A 21,367-nucleotide genomic window follows, 5' to 3' on the forward strand; every position below is an offset into this window, starting at 1 on the left:
GCATAAGAGGCAGGGAAGCTATTACAGAGCTTTAAACGAATGGAAAGATACTGCCAGAAATTCAGAAGAGGAACTCGATACCACCTGGCCAAGGATGTTAGTATTGTCTGAGTTGCTAAGCAACTATATAAGTTATTCATGTCAAGATTAAGTAAATTTTGTCATTTAAAGAATGAATTACAGTCGTCTTTGTATTATTTAAAGGAAACCAAAATTTACTTTGTAGTGATATAGTACTTGTCGCTCTTTCGCTTTACAGTAGCCTGCCACTAACATTTTCATACAATGGTTAAGAAATATAAAATCCTTAATCCAAATTTGGATACCCAGATAGAAGCAGGCTTCTTTTATGAGTTTTTCCCTTTTCCTTGAGATGTTTTCATGTCACCAAACCTGAAGCTGATCTCTACCACTCCACTCCTCCTTTTTTTGTATCTGCATCTCTGCCAGTATATGACAGAAAGACGTATTATAGTAATCAGTGTTCTGCTGAAGGCACAGCATCTTGTTTGATGCTTATGAGATTTATGAGCTAAAATAAGGCCTGGTCAGCATAGATGTTAACTATTCCAAAAAATGCTGTTGAAACCACCCTGGAATACTATTTTTTTTAAATGATGACATATTAAAATCATTTACAATTCCCAGTTTGTAGCACTGGAATAGATGACAAAGTGTGTTCAGACATTTTGAAGGTTGTTCTACCACCTCAGGATAAACAAAAGAATTTAGTGACATGAAGAAAGATGCCATAGAGAAAGCCACACAGGATAAGAGGGGAAATTATTTAAAAGAAGATCAACAGCTTAACACACATTCAGATGTAAGTATCCATTTGTCCTTTATTATCATATAATAAATCTGTCCCCCATACTTAACAGTAATACATAGACCATTGCATAACTTCTCATCAGTTAAAATGATTCTGCTTTTGATTGTACCATCAATACAATGGGCCAAATGATAACTGTCAACTAGTAAAAACTGGAGAGGTTTTACAGATCTCAACAGATCTATTTACGCTGGTCAAGCACCTGATTCATTTTTCCTGTACAGCCATCTCCTCACTTGGCACTTCCCAACTGGTATTTGGGGAAGGAAGGTGATTTAACATTTGCAGTCTACCTGGGGATTTGCTTATTTTTTAATAAGGAAAAGTTTCTTCTGGGTGTTATTTGAGGGTGAACAATAGCCCTAGAACTTACTCGAAGAGCAGCTCTTAAGCAGACAGTTGCATCATGAATATTTATCCGGCCGCATGCAAAAAGCTCTGAGCATCTTGGCTATGCTTTTCTCCTTCTGCAAGATATCCTCCTTTGTTGGGAGAGCGCTGCCATAGCAACGAAGGGCAGCAGAAGGCAAGGGGGCTGACAGGCATGTATACAAAGCAGGTTGGATTTTCAGGCTAATTAAAAGGTTTTGTGTTCTGGGTCACCTTGTCAATGAGATACGATGCTCAGAAAGCTGCGGCCAAAGCTGCTCAGCTGAAAGTGGAGCAAATGCACAAAGGTTCTTCTGGTGTTTACCCTTCCTTGAACACAACCTGTAATTTTCATGGTAAGCAATTGCAATGGCTCTAGAAAATTGGTTGCTGGGTCATCTTGCTAAATAGGCAAAAGTTGTTTTTATGAGCTAGACTGTAAAACCGTTCAGTCTGGGTCTGGTGAGTGATTTGTATCGGTGGACTTCTACCCTCAGAATTCTTTTGACACACTTGCTAAAATGCATTAAAATTAATTTTAACACAGCCTGAATGAAATAGATTTGAGCAGTTCTGCAAGCTAACGCTGCTTCAAAATATTTTGTCATCTTGATCAGTTCAGTGCTCTTTCAGTTTAATGCGGGCATGTTTTTTGATTATCTGTGCTGTACACGTAAAGCATTTCTAGTCTACCTGAGGAACAGGTATGGAGGCAGCTGGAGCCTAGCTCCTACATTTCCTCCACCTGTTGCCTGTGTTTCTGTTTCTGATTCACTTTATAATTCTGCAGCTTGAACCACACTTGCCACAAGAATATTGTGAAAATTAGTATTTGCACTGCTCTTTGGAGATGCTCCACCCTCACTCCTGTTATTTTCTTGATGGCAGTGGGCTGGTAGTTTATTCATGCAGTAGGATTCAGTTTTGAAATGCTGCTTCACATAAATGAGCACCAAGGAGACTTTTACTCTTAAAAACTGTACGGGGTGTATATACGGTAGACTGAGACCACACCGGGGCCTCTTCCTGATACAGGGTAGGGATGTTGTGGGAACACGTACCTGCAGACAGGACCTTAAGAGCACTGTGGGGCCCCTCAGTTAACGCACAGCCTGACATACCTGCCCACAGCACCTTGGCTTCACACGTGCATATCTGCAAGTAGAATATTTTGCAGCTGATGGTGTTTACCCGGGATGTTGACAAGGACATCAGGATGGACTTCTGTCCCTCACGGGCTATTCCCAGCATGCCATTAACAAGGCTTATTCTCTTCTGGTTTTGGCTTTGTTCCCGTCGTCCTTTAGCAACGTGGCTCAGTTGCTTGCAGAGAGAAAACATTGGATACGGTGATTCATTGCTTTGGTAGCTCAGATCAGGTACATAACTGGTATAGCTTGCTCATAAATTTGGGGGTTGTAAGGTGTAGTTTTCAACTTACATCAGAACCACTGTGTCTAACACCTACTTTTGGACTTTGCCTGATTTTTAGTGAAATGTTTTAACCTAGCTCAAGTTTTATAACTTAGTCTAAGAATGCCTGAGTGAAACTTTATGGTCTCCAATATTAAGAATTTCACAGGAATGTAGTAAGGTTGATAAGATGATCTAGTCTCTTCTGGCCTTATATGTAAGCATTTTTTTAAAGCTTCTTTACCTTCTTTCTAATTCTTTTGGTTTAATGTTTGTAGTCACTCTGGTTTTGTAATTTTTTACCTTAGTTACACTGAAACTAAATGCTCGTGTTGTATAAGAGCTACAACTATATCCAATCAAAAAAAAATCCAATCAATTTACATATTCTCTCTGCAGCGATGTGGCAGCATCTTCCTTTAAGACACATTGGTCCTTTGAAATTAGCAAGCAATGTGCTGGTCAGTGCGCCTAAATGAGAAACAGGCAGTAAATCAATGCCTGCACCCAGGTCCCTGGGCTCTACAGTTATTGCAAAAGCTGCAAAATTAAACAAGATTTTTATTCTACCATACAGAGTCAATTCAGACCAATGGAAGAATGGGAGAATATTGTCAGTTCTTCAGGCAAATCTAAATCTTTCATCCCACCCTTTCTGGTACTGCCTCAGAACCGTTGCAAAGACAACTACTACAAAAATGGATCAGAGAAACCTCTTTGCCTGTCCTTCAAATTAACATCACCTCTCCCAAAATAGTGCTGCCTGTGCAATACTTTTTTTCTGTTGCTATGCCCAGAAGATAAATCAGCTCCAGTAATTCGCAGCAATTTATAGTTATTGATGAGTCTTGAGGATGCCTTCTCTGAAGGGAGTAAGTATCTGATTAACCATGTATTTGATTATTAGTATTGTCTTCAACCCCCTCTTATTCTGCTGATAACTGGACAAAATTGTATGGAAAATGTTCTGCAGTTTTCTAGCTCTTCAGTGTACCAGATCACTTGCAGAAAATAGATGAGCAAAATTGTTATAATTTGCTTCAATTTTTAATAGCTCTCCTGTGCTGTTGCTTTAATCTGTATGAAATTACTAAAGCACTGAGTAAAGAAAGCAGCTGTTACAAATAATGGAGCTACAATATGACCAGAGCTTTCTGATGAATGTGTAATACTACTGCACAAAGTATTTCTATTCACTTATAAAAAATATAAATTATTATAAAATATAGAATTACAGTTCAAAAGAAGGCTCCCAGGTTCTTACATGAGAAAATTTCAATACAGTATGGTATGTACAGTACGGTATGGTGGTTAATTCATCAGAATCTGAAAGATGCACAGTTACTGGTTGTGTGCAGTTGGATGACTGCATACCTGTATATTTAAATACCATTTTTATATGTATTTACATATAATTGCTAACATGCATCTGAGGTTATTCAAATGATTGTTTGTACAACTGCAGGCCATGCCAGTTTGAACTTTTACATATTCATTTAAATGTGCCTGTGTTTACCTGAACAGCCCCAGAGTGCAGTACAGATAAGAAAAGAAAATGCCAAAGCTGTGAGATAGACATTCCTTTTTCTGTCCTTTTCAAAATGCTCAAAATGATCTAGTCCCCAGGTGGTTTAGAGGGGTGAGTTAACATGGTACAACATTAAAACTTAGTCTATTAAGCTGTTTTCAAAGTAAGCTTAATTTTATATCAGTAGCAAGAGGACTTAGACAAAGCAATGTGATTTTATGCTGGAGGATCCCTGGGAACGGGAGGATGTCTTTATATCTCTCAGTTTAATATTTAGTCTTAAAAAGCACACATACCTGATGCAGCAAAGAAGAAAAAAATGCTCCTTGTTGTCCTTTGCCATCACGTATAAAAGAGGATTTTAAAAAATTCTATCAATGTTGACAAAAGATAATTTCATCCTCTGAAAAAATTTCAGGAGGTTTTTCTATATGAACCCTGAACTGGCATACTCTTTATGAAAATGTTTGTTTAAAAGCTGTGTACGTTGTCTTTTCCTTAAATGGCATGGTTCTGGGTAAATAAAGTATGTGCAGAAATCTCTGTGGGACAGGAATCTGACTTGCCCAACTACATTTTTAATCCTGAAATGATAAAGAAGAACTTTTCACTCATCCAGGAAGAGCAAAAGCAAGATTATGTGTTAGGGAAAGTATGTATTAGAGAAAAGCTAACACAGCTTTTGGTACAGGGAAGGCTTTACATACGTCCAGGGAAGGCTGTTGGAGTTCTCTAAAGGTGTATGTGAGTTTTTGGACATCAATGATGCATAGATGAACTCTGTTTGGATTCCCTGATGGCCTTCAACAAGATCCCTTGTTAAAGAATCTTAAAGAATCTCAGGTTTTAAAATGACAGAAATGAAAACTGGAAATGGTTCAGAGAAGAGTGGCAAGTATGATCTGAAGTACAAAACAGCTTCCGTATGAGAAGCAGCTAAACAAAGTAGCCTTCAGCCTGGAAAAAAGATGATTGGGAAGGGAATATTACAGTAAACTATATAACCACAAGTGACGTGAAGAGGAGAGATAGGAGATGCCTGCTCCCTATCTCTTCTAGCGCAAGAACTAAGGATTAAATTAGTGGATGGCTGATTCGAAACAAATGGAAGCAGACACTTCTTCACATAATGCAAATACGAACTGTGGAACTCCTCGCCATGAGATTTTATAGATGTTAAAGTTTAAAGGGGTTCAAAGTGCAGCCCAACAAATTCACGGAGGAAAAAAAAAATCCATTGAGACTTACAAAGCTCAAAGGTAATATACATCAGAATGAGGATGTCCCTACATCCTAAATCAGTGGAGGCCAGGGGAGCATACACAGACAGGCACCTGTGTACTGCTACGTTGTTCTGAGTCACAATTTTCTCTGCCTGGGAATCCTCTCTTCACACAAGTCTGTCGTGTTTCTTCAGGCTGTTTGTGTTCCTCAAATAATAATAAAGGTAACAGCAACAGCAATATTTCCGTGATAAGCTTTGTAACTGATTGGTTTGTAAAATTTGGAGCCAAATAAATGAGAAAAAGAAGTGTTTTTACTAATTGCTTCCTTTCTTTTGCTTTCACCATAATCTCAGTGAGTTCCAGCATGTCATCAAAATGGTTCTTTCCTCTCCACTTGATCAAAATAGAGCTTCATTGCTGAGCAGCAAATTAGATTTTTCTTGCAGGCTTAATGCTCTGCAGCCATGGCTATCAACCTCTAGAGATGACAGAGCTTACACGTACGCTGAGCAACCTCAGGAACTTCATTTACATAAAAGCAGAATTTCTGTCTGAGGAAAAATGCATCTGTGAAGCTATGCATCTTCTGCAATGTGTGGCGTAAGAAAAGAAACTCCCAGGCTGAGTAAAAAGCAAGGAAAAAAGCTGTCACATAATTTATGCTTATTGTACTCTGAAAACATTTCTTGATTTGAACGTTTTTCAAGTTTCTTAATTTGAAAGAAGAGCTCTGAAAGAAGAAATTTTTATCTTTTTTAACTTACTTCTTTAAAATAAGATTTGTTGTATCACTGAATCCATCTTTTGTTTTACTGAGTACCAGATGCCTATTCAATTATTCATTTAAGTATTGTAACCTAATATGTGATGACCAGAAATTATATTAAATAGTCTTAGACCAAGTAACATCTCATGTTTGATAAGAGATCTATTCAAAGCCATTTTGGTCTGCTGAAACTTCTTGGGTCTTGGGCTTTGATCATATAAGAGAATCTCTCGAAAAAGTATTGGTCAAATGTAATAAAATAATAGATAATGGTCTATTATTTAAAAGGTAATAATACTTTGAAACAAATAATAAGCTTGAAGATGGAATTTCTTATATATTTAAATGATAATCTCTTACTTCAGCAGTGTGTTTCTAAGGTGCCTATGGGTAAAACATTTTCCCTACAAAAATGGCACCTACCAGTGATTTTGGTGACAGACAATTATAAGCTTCTTTTTGTTTACTGACGAGGACTGAAAATTCCCATGATAGTACAGATGTGGTTTGGTGTATATCATTACATCTATATAATCACAGGAATTTTGAACTTTTAGCAACATTCCAAATAAAAGTTTATGAATGTCAACAATTAACATGAAGAGTAAATGCTCTTTTTGCAGCAGATATTATATAAATATGGCCCAGATTCCCACAAAGTAACTTGTTAAATAATGCAATATGACAACAATTTTAAATCACCTTTTCCCAGATTATATATAAAAGTAGGTTCGTCTTCCTTTGGTGACTATTTGGAGAAGTTTGCTTAATAGATTGACCAAATTACAAATACCAACTAAATTAGATTCAAGTCAGATCTTTAGGAATGGGAATATTATGTGCTATTTCTTAGCACATAAAGGGACTTTTCTTTCAGGAGAAGGGAGGGAATTGTTTTGAAAATTTTCATGCTGTGCGGAAAGATGTTTCTTTTTTACTGTCTGCATTACATCTTGTTGAGACTAAATACAGTCTAGTTCTCAGTATGAAGTATGTCACGATACAGAAAATACAGATTCCTGATTTTAATTGAGAGTATTAAAAGAGCTGTTACAGAAGTATCTTGCAATGTGTGCTCCTCCATTATTTTAATTAAGAAAATATACAGAAGGATCTTAAGCATATGGAAGTAATTGAAGTACATGCAGCAAACACAGTGTTCCCAGAGCAGGGCAGATACTCATGTCACCTTCACTCTGTGCTCTGCGGAGCTGGAAGGACATCTGGCAACTGCCCAGAAACACTACAGCTATTAGTCATAGTAAAGTAAGAAATTACTCTGTGTTGAAACTTGAGAATCTAGAAATATTCTTGGCAGCGATATTTCTCTTTTATTAACTTGCTGTTAAGCTCAGCATTTGGAACACTTCTTACACATTTCTTAAGTCTTTGTTTATATAATTTACCTTTTAAATACATTGATTTAGAGAGGTTTCAGTAAAACTGCAAGTTCAGTTAGTAGTTTCTAACTGATCTAGTTAAAATCTCAAAGATCACTCAGGGCAAAAGGAAATAGATTGGACGGTTTATCTTCTCTATTTCTATGATCATAGGAGAGTCAAAGATGAAATTACAGCGTACCTGGGATAACTTTATTGGAATCATACAATAAGCACTTTCATTCACTTGGGAACTGCATTCATCATATAAAGTAATGTATTAAAACTCCACAATATAAAATATTTGGGAAATCATCAAACCGTTACCACCACTTAGCAGTACTTTATCAACCAACTGAATTAGAAAGGTGAATCAATGAAAACCAAACTGCTCTGCCCAGAATGATTTTTTGCATCAAGGAACTCTCTTCTGAATGGTACGAGAGTAACAGGTTGCTTCAGGCGCACCGGTGCTTCATCTTATTCTGGGAACTGGCTAACAACCGAAGTGTCTTAATGTGCATGAAAAAAAACTAGCAAGAGCGACGGGTTAGATATACAAACAGCTGATCAGCTGCAGCAGGTAACTCCTGTAACAGGTATGTCTTTACCTGTTACACTTCACAGCTTTAAGTTAGGCATTCTGCATAGGGAGGCTTAAGCAAAAAGAGGTTTCAAGGATGGGGGGAGGCTGGGCACCCAACCGCTTCTACTTCCAGTAGAAGAAGGGACAGAGAGGATGCTGAACCTTAACAGGTTGCAGTAAAATCCTTCGCGCCTTCTTGATCAGCTTCTTTTCAAGCCCGAACAAAAGCATTTTATACTGTCTTTGTTCATCCTAAATGGACTATAGGAGCACACTCTCCATCTCAAAGAACTGTGTGCCCAGCAGCATTATCTAATATCTCTTCATTTCACAGTGTATATAATAAGGATAATGGTTTAAAAACTAAGCAATTACCTGTAATTATGTATTCCCTATTGTTTCCAAAAGCTTACTAAAATTCAAGGATACGCTTGAAATTCTGAATGCTCATAGGTTTTCATACCTTTCTTTTAGATAAATTTGTATTGCCTTTTAATTATTTTAGATGCTTTGTTGCCTGGCTAACGTTATGTTGATGTTATCTTTAAATAAAATTCCAGATCACCTCCAACCATGCAATCCAGGTAACAGAATGGGAAAGAGCAAAGATGTAACGTTTTCCTTTAACAAATGTCTTGATGGTTGTCATGTAACCAGAGCATACATCGCTGTAATTAATTCATACATATGCTCCTTTTCAGAGAACCAATTAACAAACTAGAGAAAAATTAGGTTAGATTTTTGTGTTCCATATGCACTGGAAATGGAAAACACCATTGTTTCTAGCAATTCTCATTCTACACTATAAACCCAAATGCACTTATTCTGGCTACCTTTTCTTCCCTAAAACATGCATAAATTACAACAGTTACCCCTCTTCCATATTATGCTATATATGGACTGTTCGGGGCAGTTGCAACAATAGCAATATTTTGCATGGCCAGCCTAGAAACAGTAAGTAAAGCAAGCATAAAATAATAGAACAAGAAAGCATCACAAATTTAGAACTGGAGCTGAGCAGAACGTGAAACTTGATGGTTTTGCATTTTTTTTCTGTTTGTTTGGGTTTTTTATTATTATTCCTGATGTATATATCCCCCAAGCCAAAAAAATGTTTTCTCACACAGCCAGACTCCTCACAAAACACACGCTGCTGGGATCCCATGATGATGTCACCTATGAGGAATATTATTCCCTAATCCTCCATCTCCACTAACTATCCCAGTCACCATGTTTACCACGACCACTTAGCTAGCCAGGAGAAGTATATGGTCCGTGCATTGTCTACAAATCACCTCTCTCTGAGCCGGGGAAGCCTGAGACCTTCTTCCCATCAGCAAGCACGGACATCGGTGTTATGGGGGTAACCATCTTCATTGTGGCCAGTGTTGGGTAGTTATTTCATTAACTAACAACAATAACAAATTTTACACTTATATCACACACATCTCACGCATTTTTAGGGCCCTGTGGCAGTGGAGGTCCTTGCCCCCCACTGCTCCACGCTGACCTCTAAATCCTGCGGGAAGCTATGGACAGCATGCACAGGCAGACTGCAGACCTTCAGCCTTCTTAACATCTCCCTCACCCAGAGTGATGATGGCTCCCCAGCTCCCCGAACCCTTCAGTGGGGATCGGGTGGGGATATGGTGATTTATCAACCAGATGCAGCTAATCGTCACTGCCTACTCAGGGACTTATCCAGCAGGCATTAGCTGTTCAGCAGTTATAATACCCTGGCTCTCACCAAGAGCCTCTGACTGTGTCACTCCCTGTATGGACCACCATGACCAGAACCCTGCTCCAGCACCCTGACGATTTATTCATCGCTTCAGAGCTGTTTTGGGGCGGGGGGGGACAATTGCTCAGCTGTGGCCAAGGCTGCTGCTGGAGCCCCAGCGGGGGCTCAGCTGGCTGCTGACAGGCGCAACTCAATTTATGAGCCTGGCTGCAGAAACTGCATGGGAAAATCAAACCCTTACTGTCGACCAAAGGTTAGGGCTGACCAAGGCCATCAAAGAGAAGCTGGCCAGGGCTGACCTGCCCCAGAGCCAGCCTGTCAGACCTGGGTGTTGTTCTGGAGAGGCCTGGACTACGTGCCACAGAGAGCGTACCCACGTGCTTGCAGGAGCCCGGCTACATTTCGCTCCATCTCCCTTCCTCGCCCTCCCTCACAGAAGAGGAGCTTGTGGAGGTAGGTCTCATAACCCATGGAGCAGCCAGAAGCAGATAGATACACTTCTACAGCTAAAAGCAGTTAAAGATGCGCTGGCCAAAAGGGACAAAACAATTTTTTAAAAAGGTCCACTCATTCATCACAAAATGTGGAAAGAAAAGAATACTTTATATTGCTTTGGCAAAATATTCTTCATTAATGCCCACTAAATATGATCGGGTAACAATTAGTTCTCACGGGATGGAGGAGAAAAGCAAGACACAGGGAAATGCACAACCTGTGGAAAATATTACCCTTTATATTATAAAATAATTGTTAAACAGTGGAATTCAGAATAGGAGAATCTTTGTTAATTGGGATAACAATAGAATAAAATTTAAAAATAAAAATTCCTATGGCATTTTTCTAAAATAGACCCTAGAGGCTACTGTGGTTTTGGAAGTGAGAGAGTTGTTATTTGTTAGAATCCTCTGCCACTTCTGTTTGTTTATTCTGCAAAGCTCAACTTACTCAACTACTTTAATAATGTTGCAGTAACAGCATCAAAAACAGCGAGAAGAGAGAACGCACGAGGCCTTGCTGGGGCGTTATGTAGCTGGCACAATCAAATCCATAATGTGGTGCCAATATCAGCAAAATGTGGCCAAAATTGACCGATGCTTCACAAACAAATCTAATGCATAGATTTAGTCCGAGTCCTTGGTACAGCATTTATAGAAGGGTGATGGGGTTGTAACGGTAGCAAAATGAACAGGCTTTTCCACAAGGTACAGGAGACTGCCTAACGCAAAAGCACACTGGTATTCCTGTGGAGTGGCGTGAAGGCTGTAGCTGAGACAGAAAGGATGCTTACTGGACAATTCAACTAATTTCAAGGGCTTCCCACACTAAGCCCACCAAAGCATAGAAAATTCACAGATCCTATGAACAGAGTTTCTCTTTCACCATCCTCTGCCAAAAAAATCTCATCTCGCCCTACCCTGCTGGTGCTCTTAAGAGAGGGAAAGTAGCAGGGTTGTGGAGAAACGATTCAGCTGCATAGCAGGCAGAGGGCAGCTGTGGCGCATTGAAACAACACACAGAACTTGGGTTTTTTTCTGTTAAGGAAAGGAAATTTTCAGCACGCACAAAAATATTTAATATTCAGAAAGTTAAATTTTGAATTCTGCTCAGTGTTTTTATATCCAACGAACAAATCCTCTTTCCAGCGAACCTGTGAGAGTACCCCTTTCCTTCTCACGCCTTCTTTTCCTATCAGCAGTAGGAGTAAATCCATACGTTATAAGCTCGACTAATCCATTATTAGTTTCTATATAATATATAGCATGGAATATAGATATGGAAAGAACACATTACAAAAAAAGCCATACCATATAAAGCTCATTAGCTCTGAGCTGATCAACACAGAGCTGGTCAGCATATAAACTGACAGAGACATATGTGATGCTAAGCTCCACACGTCTAGAATGTAAATGCTGTGATAGTATTTTCACAGTACCAGCCTAACATTGTGTGATACTGTTATAAACTAATACACTAGGCTCAAAATTCAAAGTAACCATATGTGTAAAAACTAATTTGAAACTGAGGACTACATTTTAGAATATGGCGTTTAAACCAAAAATTATAAGCTACAAGTTTTTGAATGGCATCACAGCAAAGGAGTTGAATCAAGGGAGGAAGCAGAATGTAAAACTAAGTATTTGATTTTTTTATTAAAGAATCAAAAAGATAAGGTCTCTCCTGGTTGAAAACCTTACTCTCATGTAACAACATTAATGTCTCTAAAGTTACCAACAGGGAAATCATAGCTCACGTGAGCAATTGGAAACAGGTACCGAGATACCCACTAAATGCAGTGGGCTTAGAAATGAATAGAGAAGATGCACTACACAGACAGAATTACCTCGAGAGTTCAGTTTCTCCAGAGGCCTCACCTTTGTCTCAAAGTAAACTTGACTTTGCATATACTTTAAACAGTTTCTGATCCCAAACATCTTTAAAACCATTTATGCTCACAACCCAATGCCTTTGAAAGCAAATGAAAAAGCTTCTTGCAGCACCTCTTCAGTACTTCACCTGCAGGCATGGGTGCTAATCACAGCTTGCACTACATGAAAGCAAAGGTCCCTGCACCGGTTAAATACCTACCATCATCTGCAGCATACTGCAATAAAAAAAATTAATTTTTGAGACCGAGTAGTCAAAAAACCTTTCACTGTGATAGGGTAAGATAATAGACTCATAGAAAACAGAAAAAAAAATGGTTGGAAGGGACCTCTGCAGGTTGTCTAGTTCAGCTGCCTGCCCCAAGAAGGGTTAACTTTTAAGCTATGTCTGATCACTCAGGGCTTTGTACAGGCAAGATGGGAAAATCCGAGGGCAGCAATTCTGCAGCCACTCTGAGCACCTGTTCCAGTGCTAAACCAGTCTCAGAGTGAAAAACTTACCCCTTCTCTCCATCAAATTTCCTTCATTACAACGCAGGTCCACTGCCTCTTGTCCTTGCTCTCCGTCCCTGCTCTCTTTTCAAGAAATACTTTACACTAATCCATACGGATTTTTTGTTTTCTGAATGGCAAAATCCTATCATCAAAAAAGGGCTGGAAGGGACCTCAGGAAGTCATCTTGTTTCTCCCTCTGCTTTAAGACAGGATCAACTATACCAGCGTCTCATGAGTGTTCTGATGGAAACTCAACAAGAAAACTATACCATTGCTTTACTAGCCTTACAATAAGATTGTTTAATGCCTAATCCAAATTTCTCTTTCAGCAATTTTAGCCCCTACCCTTTATCCTTTTTGTACTTACAAACTCTTACTATTTGAATCATAGAGTCGCAAAATCATATTGATTGGAAAAAGCCTCGAGAGTTCACCTGGCCCGTCTCCTGCTCCAAGCAGAGCCAACCACTAAGTTAGATCAGGCTGCTCAGGGCCTAGTCCAGGCGAGTCTTAAAAACCTCCGAAGGTGGTTGGAGATTCTACCGCCTGTCTGGTCAACCTGTCCCAGTGCTTCCCCAGGGAGTCTGTCTATGTTCAAACAAAATGCCAGCTTGCTCTACGGGGAATGTGTTTTGTTTTCATTTGATTTTTAGAGTGCTTTCATTTTTTTTTTTCCTAAGTTGGTGTTACAAAAATTAAAGCTACCAAGAATGCTCTAAAGCATTAGGAGGCTCGCCCTGTAAGGTTTACAGATCCAAAAATCCAAATGGCAAGGACAATCTATCTAGATTATCTTTTTTTTTTTTTTTTTTAATATGAATTTCTAAGAGAATTTGCAGAACCAGAGTAATATATTTTGGAATGAGAAGTAGATGTAAAAATAAGACTTCCTGGAAGCACCGGTTTTTAAGTGTGCTACTCCACCAAGTCTGACACACAAACTGGTGTGAGCGCTAGGAGCCGGAATGCTCCAGTATCCAGACCAGGTTCTACTGGCCTCTTGCCCCAAAAATGTTCTCTCTCAGCTACCACTGAAACACAGTTTCACCTGCCTGCTGCCGACGTTTTTGCTCTCAAGCTCCGCTTCCCACCACGTTATCGCACCAGAGAAATACTCTTACCTTCTTTGCTCGTGCCCTGTAGACATCCCGCTTGCCAGCCACAAGCCTTGCTTCAACAACCACTAGGGACCGAGGGCAATCCAGGTGGCGCAAAACACAAACATGGCACGCTTTCTCTTTATCGCTGTTTTCTGCCAAGTTAGCACAGTAAAATCGTGAAGGGAAAAAGAGTGATTAGCGGTGGGGCAAATATAATGAAAAGGAAGTGTGCAGACTAGGGCAGGGCAGGACAACATCAGGCAGCAAGTAGATTAGACCGCCAGGTAACAAGTCTCATATAACTAATGCAGAGGAACACCTAGTTTTCTGTTTTTCCTTTTGTTATGCCAAAGCTTGGTCAGGCATAGTGTTGCTAGGCATTATGGATGGGCTTTGCTTCAGCTAGGTAACTGAGCACAGACAGCACTTCAGGTGTGGAAACTATGGCACCAACAACTTGAACATACCTAAATCCCCATTAAGGTGTTTAATGGGCTAGGTAGGTCTGCTATAGAGCACATGCATATAGTGCTCTTTTGGGCCTCCTGCCCAAAACCACTAAGTTTAGCAACTAAAAGAAAGTTAACAAAATAATGTATTCATTTGCTGGTGCAAAAAAAGTCAAGTTACACCTGGAAGGACAAATGTAAACACAGATGGTTCAAGTTTCACAAATCCCCACGATTAAGAGAGGCCCTCTTGCTGCCACTGTAAGGCTAGTCTTCTGCACATGCACTGTGCCCCCGGGTACTGAACCCAACAGGCCGTTCTGTGTTGGGACTACCTTGCGTATGAACGGTTATAATTTCACAGACGAGTTAGCAGCTAATCAGAAACCCTTCAGGTGACAATCACCGATCCCCCAAATCCCCTGCTTCAGGTATTAAGCCGGAAGTTTTCCCCACAAAACCAAAATACCAAGTTGACGTTCTCTTCAGATAGAAACTTTTGTATCAGCCAGGTTTTGATACGCATTTTATTTCTGTCACTGTGAGACTGAAGAATATGCTATTTTTCACAGCTTTCAGTTCATCCTCCGAAGAGCAGCATACAACAGAAAAACGTTAGCATTTAAATTTCTTTCAAGTTTTTATTCAACAACGTGCTTACAGAAAATGAACAGAATTAAACAAAAGCTTACATTAAATACTATACAAAATATTAACATTGTTGAGGAGCTAGTCCCTGAACACGCTCACTTTCTATATCCTCAGCCATCTGCACTGCAGCTCATAGAGCAAAACAAACATATCTGAAGGTTTTCTTGGCTGCAATTCATTATGACACATAAGACCTGCAGCCCTTGACAGGCTCCTGTTCAGTAGAATTTGGCAAGATGAAAGCAGTCAATTGTTTGTACTGTAATAAAAAAAAAGTTTACAAATGAAAAAATGATCGAGTACAATAAATACATTTCTCTTAAAAACAGATGAGCCCACAGTCCTGGAGCACACTTTTCAGAAGACAAAAAACATGATTTTCTGCTCTGGAAATGCACTTTGTGGGAAATGCTGTGTACCGATGACCTGCAGGCAATTTTATCTGCAAAACTTTTCAAGAAAGAATAATAGATCACCACAGGAATTTTCAACTGCAACCTTTGAGTAAAAAAGTCTTCAGGAAGATTCAGTAGCTTCAGACCAGGACCATCAGCAATCATCAAGCTCCTTTACAGTCCATTGCTGCCATTTTTAGTACAGTTGCTATGAAGGCTTGGATTCCCCCTCTCTCCAATCAATGTTTTTATAGAGTGGTGTCAGTTTATGGAATTGACATTTTTAGAGCTATCAAAGGCCAACTTAAGGAGGAGGATCTTCTCCTCGAATAGCTTTGTACTTTGCCATATCTTCTGGGAACACCTTTGTCAGTTCTTGAATTAACAGACTTTTAAATTTCTGGAAACAGAAAAAAATGTATATACATCATCTCCACAATTTATTCAGATTTCATCAAGCAATGTTCTCTGACGAACAGAAATGTCGTATACAATACAGTTCTACATTTCAGTGACCCAAGAGAACAGTACCCACAAAAATCCTCAAAACCACACACACAAACAGAGAAAGTTACATTTACAAAATTCACAGAAAATACTCAAGTGAAATCTGCTAGGAAAGCACCAAACTAAAATGCTTTTAATTTCCCATAAATTAACTAGCATTTTCACCTAAGAAACACAAAGTAGTTGGACCTCTCTGGTAAACTCTGGTGCATCAGTATCTGTCTGACCTTATTAATCAAAGCTGATAAAGGACACGTCCTCTTGATTTGATACGGAATCCCCTCCACCTCCAAAAAGGAACTCACACCTGGCTTAGAAATACATAATTCTTCCTACAACTTTTACAAGCACAGAGCATATCAAAAGAAAGAGAAGCTTAGAACATACAGAGATAAGTCTACATTCTGCAGCACAAATTGCCATCCTCCACACCAATTTTAAGTTCCGCCAAAGAACCCTCTGAAACACAAACAGCCCTTTCTCGAATCTCACTAAACTTCCTTTTCCAATTATGTTTTTCAGCAGTAATTACAGCAGTTAAACAGTACAGCAGAATGCTTACGTACATACTAGATGACGGTACAAGTTCAGAAAACCCTAAACGCTGGCATACATTTTAAGTAATTTTATAAAGATTAACTCATGCTTACATAGCACACTTGGCATTTTAACACTCTAAGATCCATTCAGGACTGGAAAAATACCCCTTCTGTTTTGCTTATTTCTAAAATTTACACACATCACAGTTACAGATCTGTAACAGTGTGAGGTACTCACTAGTATTCAATAAGAAAACAACAAAGACAACCTGTAATGCTACATACAGCTGTAACCAAAATAAAATCATAGTGACACCTGCATCTCTAACTGTGGGATGAATTACAAGTTCCTTTTCCAGAACAGGCTGCATTAGCATCAATTAAGATACAGGGATGCAGAGCAATTCCTAACACAAATCACCTAACAAGGGAATTTAATAACTGCACAAGTGAAACATCCCCCCACACATATTTACAGAGAAGTAAAAACTTATCAAATACATTATTACATTAGTACTTTCATTATTTCTGGTTTACCTTCATGGTGTCAATTTTTCCTTTTACTTGCTCATTTTTAGCCAAAGCTCGCTCCAGACACTCTTTAGTGTAAAGCTGAGGATTGCGGCCTTGGTCTATGTATCTGCAAATAGAAAAGATACTACCTAAATGATCATATTCCTACTAGGATGTTCTCCAAGGTACAGAATTATTCACCTTGCTGTCATTTTGTTACCACTATTATCTGAAACATGTGTTTTAAAAAAAAAAAAAACAAACAAACACACCACAGTTTAACTCAGGCATTTTCAAAAGACAGCTCAAGGAGGACTAGGCCGTGGCCAGCAAACAGCTGTCTTGGTACACTGCTTTAAATCTTTGCTTCCAGAAAGCCTGGAGCTTTGAAAAAAGCATTAAAAGCAAACAGAAGATATAACTACCTAGCTCCTCACAGGCAATAAGTACACATGAATGAAGAAGGATGGTCCTTCTCCAAGCAACTGAAAGGGCACTAACCATAAAGTAGCTTAGTTAGTACATGGTGAGCAATAAGCACATAGGAATACGGCACCCAGCAATTCAAGGATGAGGAGGAAGTGTACATACCATAGTAAAGAGCAAAACTTAACACACCGGTATCAGCAAACCTGTAAGTGTATCTTTGCTTTGCAATATAAGTGCCTGACAAAGGAAAATTCCATCACTGAATAAACAGAACATTTAAGATTGTCATCATAGATTTACAGATAGAGTGAAAGCCCAACTGAAAAAAGTCCTGCACAGCTAGTAATACGCTAGAATATAGCAAACCAGTGACATTTGGACTTACAAGAAACACTAGTAAATTAACTTGTCAGCTATATCGTAAAAGCTGTCTTGTATAGCTCTCCCTCTACATTCATGATTTTGCTTCTAACGTTCTAATTCTCTGCCCAACAAGAAGATTGCCACTACTGAAACTAAACACCTAAGTACTGTCCTAATTTATTTTCATCTGCAACTTCAAACCCTGATTCTAACCTAGTGTAAAAGTGTATTTCCAAAATGAAAGTTTACTTACTAGATCACTAGATTCGGCAGAATCTGTATTACCGCCTACATATGTAAAGTCAATATGAATTAAAAAAAGAAAAAAAAAAAAAGAGAGATCTTGTCATGGTTTAACCCGGCAGGCAACTGAACACCACACAGCTGTTTGCTCACTCCCCCCACCCCCGCAGTGGGATGGGGGAGAGAATCAGAGAGAAAAAAAAAAGTAAAATTCGTGGGTTGAGATAAAGACAGTTTCATAGGACAGAAAAGGAAGGGAAAACAATAATAATAACAGTAATGATAAAGAAATATACAAAATAAGTGATGTACAGTGCAATTGCTCACCACCTGCCGCCCGGTGCCCAGCCGGTCCCCGAGCAGCGGTCACCCCTGCCCAACTCCCGCCAGTTTATATACTGAGCATGACGTCACATGGTATGGAATGTCCCTTGGGCCAGTTGGGGTCAGCTGTCCTGGCTGTGCCCCCTCCCAGCTTCTTGTGCACCTCCAGCCTTCTCAGTCGGTAGAGCATGGGGAGCTGAAAAGTCCTTGACTAGTGTAAGCACTACTTAGCAACAACTGAAACACATGGGTGTGTTATCAACATTGTTCTCGTCCTAAATCCAAAACCCAGCACTGTACCAGCTACTAGGAAGGAAATTAACTCTATCCCTGCCGAAACCAGGACAGATCTGAAAGCAGGTGGATAATTTATCACTTCTCTTACCCTTCTGCGTTCTCACAGGCTAAAGGTACTTCTTACCTTCTTCTGCCTGCTCACGTTCTCGTGAGGCATTCAGAAGATGGAGTTTAAGAAACAAGCAGTCCTCGGTGAAGATACCCACGTTGCAAAGACACGCTACCTCAAATCACACCGACTACAGCACCTTCCCTTCCAGGTGCAAAGTTACTTACTCAAAAACTTCCAAGGGCACGCTGATATCGTGAAGCTGCTGACGGCATTTGTCGATATCCTGCAAGCCCGTCACCATGAAATTCCTGTAAGAAGAAAACGGATCGGTTTTAGCCAAAAAGGGGCGTACTGCGCTAACCCTAACCCCGGCTGCCGGGCCAGCGACACGAAACCCAGCGAGGGAGACCCCAGCGAAACCCCCTGCCGCTCCCCCCGCGTTTCGCTACGGCGGATGGGTAACAGATCCGGCGACCAGGGCCTCCGGTACCCTGAGGCACCAGGCCGGGGGGGGGTGGGGGGGGGGGGTGCGGCGGCAAGGGCCCCGGGGCCTGGCCTGGTAACGAAGAGGGCTGGCGGAGCGGCGGGGCCCCTCACAATTTCTGGTTGAGACCAGCCTGGCTGCTGGGCTGGAAGTCGCTGACGATAATGCCGAGCTGCCGGATGTTCTCCACGAACTTCTCCAGGTGCTCCTCCAGAGAGTCGAACTTCTCCGCCATCGCCATAACCGCCCTCTCCCGCCGCCCCGCTTCCGGCCACTCGCGCATGCGCGGAAGGAGGGAGGCGGAGAGGCTGCCCTGGCCCCGCCTCACGCCACCGCCCTCCTGGCTTCAGACCACGCCCCCCTCCTCTAGCCAGCCACGCCCCCTCCCGCGCCGCACCGGCCCCGCTCCCGCCGCCGCGGCGGCGGGAGCGGGGCCGGTGCGGCGCGGGAGGGGGCCGCTGGGGGAGAGGGGGTGTGTTTAAGCAGCTCAAGTCCGGCATCTGCACATGCTATACAAAAATCACGGGTCGACGTGAGGATTTTGGCCCGCCCGCCCCGAGCTGAGGCCGAATTTGTCATTTCTGATGGCTTGCTTTAATGACGCGCCTGGCTTTTAGGGAAGGGCGCTCGGGTCACCCGTCGCACCGCAGACGGGAAAAGGATTCGAGACAAAAACAGGATCTCTAAACCCTGAAGTGGCCCGAGTCGGTATTTGCTTTGGGCATTCCGCATTTATCAAATACGTGATCGCAAATAATGAGAAATATTTTTTACCCCGGAGGTAATCAATGCTAAATTATAATTAGCATCTTTTATAAATGCCGGATAATTGGAGTTTGACAATATGGATCATTCAGTAGCCCTCGGCACTGCTTTCCTTTCTTTTGTTACCACATAATGTCTCTAGGAATTTTTCAGTAGATCCCAGTGGAGCGGGAAGCACACAATGTGATTAACAACCTCTCTGAAAAAATTGCCGGCACCCCTTTCGAAATGGCGAGATCTGAAAACTCGCCACTAATTGCAATGGCCGGCCAGACGGACTGCGGCATCTAGATCTTGGAAGTGCCTCTCTGCTTGACTTCTTAAAGACATGGTCTTTCCTGCCAGTCCACTCCTATAAAACTGCTACAATTGACTCTCATTGTTTTTTCGTCAATTATCCTTTTCTCTGTCCTCAACAAATATTAGCACATTGCTTATATTTTTAGACCATCCTTTGGAATCTCTCTGCTTTTGAGTGGTTCCCCTTCCTGTGTTCCATAGACGTAAGATCGTTCCTCATTTTCGGACCCATTCAACACTTGCGTCTGGCTCAAATTTGCTTACCGCCCCCACCCTGTGCCAGAGGCTGAACTCTAGCCCTGATCCGTTTGCAGTGCAGAGCCCGCTCCCTTCTTGAAAGCTTTTCAAAAAGCTGGCTTCATGCTTTTTCCCATGCTGCCCTTTACTGTTAGGTGGGGCTGCCTGCGACTATCGCTTCACCGCATCCCGTCAAATTCCTCGTTAAATTACTTGCCTCGCTATCTGCAGCTGCAAGCTGCTGCCTGCTGGTACAGGCTCTGGGTTAGGGATCATCTCTGTGAAGTCCTTAGCACAAAAGGACCTAACTCGTGGGTAAAGGTCATACATGCAACTGGGATACGGGTAACTGCATAGGTCCAAAGAGCAGGTATTTTTCTGCCTGTCTCACTCCCCGTGTCTGATCAGTAGATATGCTTAGCCCACGCCTGATCCCGCTCACAAAGGGAGCCCTCAGGCTTCCCTTTTACCTGGTAACGAAAATGCACACCCAGAGTTCAGGATTCCTGGATTTCAGTCTCTCTTTTTTATCCACAAGCACCAGAGCCTACAAAAAGCCTTGACCCCAGGGGCTAGGATCTATTTGGCAGTGGGGTCCGTTCAGTCCCTGTGGCTGTTCTACTTTGTGTGGAAATTAAGTATTGCTTGAGCAATGGGAAGACAGTGTTTGGCATACCACACAAAAAGAAATGGAGGAACCAGTGACTGATTATCCGATAAGGGCTCATTATCTTCCCCACCTGTCTTACTCTGCTAATTATGAGTGTTTTTCTAAACTGTGTAAGAAACAGAAGCGGTAACAGACAGAAGTTCACTTGGTAGTAAAAACCACAATGGAATTATCTGGGGAGTGACAAAATATCAGTCTTTATTAAATAATCCAGCTATCATTTTCCCTGTGGGAAGATTATCTGACATGTTAAAATTCCCATGGCACATCACAATAACTGTATGTTTTATAAATAGCTTATTTCCAGTATGTCTGTTTTCAGCTGAATCT

At 40.9% G+C, this 21,367-nt stretch overlaps 1 protein-coding gene across 1 annotated transcript; it reads right to left on the bottom strand.

Moving 5' to 3' along the window:
* Nucleotides 1–14,883: 14,883 nt before the first annotated feature.
* On the bottom strand, nucleotides 14,884–19,330 carry MED10 (mediator complex subunit 10). The gene is made up of 4 exons (XM_076330302.1): nucleotides 19,179–19,330; nucleotides 18,806–18,889; nucleotides 16,898–17,000; nucleotides 14,884–15,714 (listed from the first exon to the last, which is right to left on the bottom strand). The coding sequence occupies exons 1-4, from the start codon at nucleotides 19,304–19,306 to the stop codon at nucleotides 15,619–15,621; spliced, it is 411 nt and encodes a 136-aa protein (XP_076186417.1). The 5' UTR covers nucleotides 19,307–19,330; the 3' UTR covers nucleotides 14,884–15,618.
* Between the last annotated feature and the right edge of the window lie 2,037 nt (nucleotides 19,331–21,367).

The sequence above is a fragment of the Aptenodytes patagonicus genome, chromosome 2 (genome assembly GCF_965638725.1).
Source record: "Aptenodytes patagonicus chromosome 2, bAptPat1.pri.cur, whole genome shotgun sequence".
NCBI classification, from domain to species: Eukaryota; Metazoa; Chordata; class Aves; order Sphenisciformes; family Spheniscidae; genus Aptenodytes; species Aptenodytes patagonicus.